The sequence below is a fragment of the Pistacia vera genome, unplaced genomic scaffold, assembly GCF_008641045.1.
Source record: "Pistacia vera cultivar Batoury unplaced genomic scaffold, PisVer_v2 Contig163, whole genome shotgun sequence".
NCBI classification, from domain to species: domain Eukaryota; kingdom Viridiplantae; phylum Streptophyta; class Magnoliopsida; order Sapindales; family Anacardiaceae; genus Pistacia; species Pistacia vera.
In genome coordinates this window covers 481,997-487,428 of record NW_022195716.1, presented here as the reverse complement: position 1 = coordinate 487,428, position 5,432 = coordinate 481,997, and the positions used below count along the sequence as shown (strand labels likewise).

The 5,432-nt window shown below is 32.9% G+C and overlaps 1 protein-coding gene across 1 annotated transcript; it reads right to left on the bottom strand.

The window, feature by feature from the left end:
* Nucleotides 1-736: 736 nt before the first annotated feature.
* LOC116125364 (purple acid phosphatase 3-like) lies at nt 737-3,406 on the bottom strand. The gene is made up of 7 exons (XM_031411104.1): nt 3,278-3,406; nt 1,887-2,043; nt 1,657-1,764; nt 1,447-1,571; nt 1,215-1,343; nt 1,054-1,121; nt 737-953 (listed from the first exon to the last, which is right to left on the bottom strand). The coding sequence occupies exons 2-7, from the start codon at nt 2,041-2,043 to the stop codon at nt 737-739; spliced, it is 804 nt and encodes a 267-aa protein (XP_031266964.1). The 5' UTR covers nt 3,278-3,406.
* Nucleotides 3,407-5,432: the final 2,026 nt, after the last annotated feature.

Below are 5,432 nucleotides of genomic sequence, written 5' to 3'. Positions count from 1 at the left end.
TTTGAAAGCTAATAAATAAATTGCATAATTCTACATTTAAGAAACTTTTATATGAACTTTTGTAAACATGTTATGTGTCATAATCCTTTTATTCTAAAATAATCCATCTTTATTAATAAGTTTGAATTTATTTTTTGCCTTTATGTTGACAAAAAAAGATTAATTACTTCTTTTTTATCAAATATAAAAGCCATATTTTAGACCTAATATTGTCTTGAGCCAGCTCTACATAAGAATCAGAGATTGATTCAGAACTAAAAATTGAAAAAAAGTAGAAGAGAAATGTAATACTGTTATTTTATATATTTTGTGAAATTTCTTTTTTCTTGATATCTGTATTCCTTTTTTTTTTTTTTTTTTTTTTTTTTTTTTTTTTTTTTAATTCTTATAGAGTTATAATGAATTTTGCAGCTTCATCTAGATGACATGGACCTTATGATATTGTATAAAAAACAGAAAAAGGTAAAAACATATACAATAACTACCATTGAGTGGTTTGATAGTAAAAGAGCAAAAAGAGTTTTATGAATTCTTGAGTTTGAGTTCTTTCAAATACTAATTGGGGTGGTCATTGGGGCTCTTACCAGTCTTAGGGTCTGGAGGAGTAGATGAGGTGCACATATGCTGACCCGAATGCCTCCGGTGATTAAAAAAAAAAAAAAAATTGGTTTAGACACCTCCGAGATCAAAAGAAAGAAAAAAAAAACATATATAAATTCTCCTCTGCCTGGTTGATTTATACTGCAGAGTGAAACTCCTTAGACTTCTTCCACTTGTGGAGAACATCGCCATAAACATTATAGAACATAATTTGAGCTTCAGCCTGAGTCAACTCGACAGACATGAAGCCTTGACCATCATAGAAGAATTTCATACCATCATGGTAATGCTCATGTTTAGTGTCACCCCTCCAAGCCTTTGAGCCTCCTCCACTTGTTAAATATTGAATTGGACTGCAAAAAAATATTGGATTTTTTGCAATACAAATTAATGAAATTTTTTTTACATAATTATTAGTATTATGAGACGTGAGATGATTATATTGAACTTCACCTATCAAGGCTGGAAATGTGTTCCAAGCAATGGTCATGTCCATTCATGTAAAAATCCACATTGTTGGCCTGAATATTCACAATATTGCGAGAACAAAAGAAAATTAAATACAAATACAAATTCTTTTTTCTTTTTTTGAGTTGTGACAAATTGCTAATCACCTTGAGTATTGGAAGCAGAAGCTGAATGAGCTCTTCAGTCTCGCCGTGAAATCCAGCACTTCTAATTGCATGGTGACCAACAACCATTTTCCACTTTGCACTTGAATCTCTTAGTCCCGATTCCAGGGCCTTGTGATAGTTAAAATTCTCGTTAAATTCAATTTGAATCAAGATGAAGGCAATAGAAATTAAACTAATTAATTTTTTGTAGGTTAAATGATTATAAGATTACCTCTAGAGTTTCGGCAATGTATTTTCTTCGAGGTAACACCCCTTGCCAATTGTAATTGTGCTCATCGTCTGCGAAGTACTTCTCCACAAATGGAGTGGTGTCGACAAAGAAAATATCCGCCATTTCTACCACAATTATGCAGAAAATAGTTTAATTGAAAAGTTTATTTATAATGAAGAACTTATTGATTTTAATGAAGATATGTTATACCTGTATTAACGAGGAAAGATCGTCGACAAAGCCATCGAGCATCAATCATCGAAATGCTGGGGCTTAATTGTGCCTCAACATTACCCCTATAGTCGTGATTTCCCAAAACTGGAAAAAGGAAAATGGTTGATTTCAGTCTTGAGACAAAATTTATAAATTAAGAGACTTATTGTTAAGTTGCAATCCCACCTATAAGTGATGAGTCAACATTATATTAGTCCAATACTTACTAGAATACCATTGCTTTTGCAAACCCTTGGCGGTGTAAATTTTTGTGAAGGAATCTTCAAATGTTGGATCGTCTACGCCTTCTAATCCATTATCATAAAAGTTATCTCCAGTTGAGATGACAAAGTCTATGTTTAGTTTCTCGGCAACCTTTCCCATCTGCTATGCATAGTCTCGTTAACCATCAATCAAGAAGCATACATAACTATTAATACAAATATTACGCCCACATGAACTATTGGATATAATTTTCAGTCAACTATTGAACAAGATTTAATAGTTTACATGTGGGATAACTTTCATAGACAGACCCGCCTATTAATGAGCGGGGTTTCGTGATCCTACTTATATTTTTTAAAATAAATTTGCTTTGATGTTTTGTTTTGACCCACCTGTATTTATATTAATGTGTTTATATATGACCCAATTCATTTACTTTTTTTCTTATATAATATTATATTATTTTGAATTTATCCCTTTAATTTAATTACTGGTCCGTCCTTGATAACTTTACTTTTGTTGGGTTGTCGACTACTTCAATAGTAAGGGCGGCAAAGACACATTTAGGAGTCCAATAATAGGATTTCTCTAAATAATTAATTTTTAATTGAGTTTGAATTTAGCAAAAAAAGATCCCTTATAATACTAGGTTTTACTCTTTAAACCTAGTGTATAGACTTATTTTTCTTTAATATGAATATGATAACAAATTACATTATAAGGAAAATTACAATTATTGTAACAAGAGAGGTGATACAGTATTTTAATAATATTGACTCTGTTGGTATAACTTATTAATTGAGTGAACCAACGTAAATCGTTCATATTTTTCTTTCTTTTTACTTGTATGTGTTTACTGTTTTTGATTTCATATTACTTTAAATTGTTTCAACTTATGCTGTTTTAGAGCTACCTTACAAAAATGATATACGAAAGATGAGAGATATACTGGAATAATTACTGAAACTAAGTAATTAAGATAGCTTTATTTCATGTTTGTTTGTTTGCAAAAGGGTTGAAGAAAATGCCTCATGCAATAGGGAAGCTAATTAAAATCCAGTACTTTCTTCATTGTCCGTTAGTTTTTATTTTAAAAAGAATTAATTACCAGAAAGTAAAACTGTTTTATTTCTTTTCACTTTTTATAGAATATCTGCTAATTAAAATGATGTTAAATATTGAACTTTCGTTAAAAAAGAAAAGAATCTAAGACTTTGTGTCTAAAAAATTGTATTCCTTTCAAACCTTTTTTTTTTTTTTGCAATAAAAATTTTTTAATGTAGAAGTAAGACTGAAACATACAATGAAGAGGAATAAGAACATTTCAGAAATCAAAATAAGATACTATAAGTTGGAATAAATATTAATACCAGGAGAAAGAGAGGCTTCTAACCTGATATGCGACTAGGGTTTGGTTGTAAAAACCCCTTCTGCCCCAATCTCCAATCACCAAAAAGCTCAGTGATCCATCACCTTTTGTCAAGTGTTCAAACCTTGGAGGCTCTGCAAAACTGTGCACAAAACATATGCAAGCTAGAACTAGCAGATTTAGGCTCGTAGTTCTTGTTCTGTAATTAAAAAAAGGCATGACAAACAATGGGTAATTTGTACAGATAATAGAGGAAAGTTATAATCGATCGTAAGTTTATAAAAAGGGAATGACAGAGAGGATCGCACAGATAAAATCTAAACTTTTCTTATGTAATTGATAAGGCGAAATTTATAGCACTCTTAAGGCTACTATTGTTGACTTTTATTAGCCAATTTATGTCTAAGTTATTTGTGTATTTTACAAAGAACTTATAATTGGCAGACCATGTTTCAAGGTTCTTACTATATATTTTAAGGTGTCAAATGAGTGTTGGCCCTTGCCTCAAAAGTCGTAATAATTGTATGCCTCCAGTATATTTTTATTTTGTCCATTCTTTTTTGTATTGAAAATTCCATCGTTAGAAGCTTGTATATAAATATCTTGTATATTTTATAGCAAATGACTTCAGAGGTTGTTGAATATGTGAATTATGCAGAAATCTTGAACGAATTTAGAGAGGAAATGGTTTGTGTTTCAATTGGTTGAAATTTCGATACAAATGAGGAAGAGCTACTGCTCTTTTATACTAACACTGTTACAGAGTAAAGTGAGCTGAATCCTTTACTTAAGACGACATCACTTTGACCTATTATCAAAAGCATCCAAATACTTAACGACTTTGCACTTTCACCCTTTTATATCAACATCTCCTCTCAAGCCAAACCTGTTTAAGTACCTAACATCTGTGAACTTGCACTACTTTTCTTATCTCAATATCTCCTCTCAAACGAAACCTGGTTGAGGGTCTTCACTACCAGTTTCGGTCATCAAAAAAATATTAGCAGCATTCACTGTCAGTTTCAATCGTCAGAACACATCAGCCATCAGTTTCAGTCATAAAAAAAAAGTGTCAGCGACATTCACTATCAGTTTCACCAAACCTGGTTAGAGGTCTTCATTACCAGTTTCAATCATCAGAAACTTCACCAACATTCACTAGCGGTTTCTGATTCTTCAGAACTCATTAGCCAGTTGCTGAATATCAGAAATACACTGCAGACTGGAAACACAAGTTGTAGAAACTGAAGCTCCAGATTTTAAAAAAAAATTGCTGCATGCTGCAAAAAGTTACTCTGCAGGCAGAACTCAAATTATCAGTCTGCAAAAGAATTACTCTGCAGTCTGAACTCAAATTATCAGTCATCAACCATCAGAAGTACACACAAGGATATCAAAAATGCACTGCAGACTAGAAACACAAGTTGTAGAAACTGAAGCTGCAGATTTTAAACTACCAGTTGCTGCAGAAGATTACTGCAGAACTATTCATAAAAACGGCAGATACTAACTGCAAAATATGAAAAACACCACTCCATATTGGAAACACCAGTTGCTGCAGAAAGTTACCGCAAAAAAAATCAGCAACCAGAACTCAAACTTGCACCGTCAAGAACTGTCATTTTTTGTAAATCAGCAACCAGAACTCAAACTTGCACCATCAAGAACTGTCATTTTTTGTCTAACTCACTGAATTGAGCAGCTGAGAGAGTTTTGTCAGAAGATCAGCAATTTGAAGTTTTGATGGCACATATTGAACCACCAGCTTCTTGGCTAAAACTTGTTCACGAATGTAGTGTGCATCCAGTTCAATATGTTTGGTCCATGCATGGAAGACTGGATTAGAAGCAAGAGCTCCAGCACTCACATTATCACACCATATCACTGGGGTTGTAGGAAAATTGGCCCAATTCAGAGAACATATTTTTTAACCAGGCTACCTCAGTGGCAGTTTGGGCAAGTGCTCTGTACTCAGCCTCAGTTGAGGACAATGCTACCACTTTTTGCTTGCGAGAACTCCATTGAATGAGATTTGGACCTAAGAAAACACAACACCCACTTGTAGACCTTCGGTCATCATGACTACTTCCCCAATCGACATTAGCATAACACTCAATATTTAAGGATGCTACTGGCTTAAAATGCAGTCCAAAATGAAGAGTACCTTTGACGTATCTAA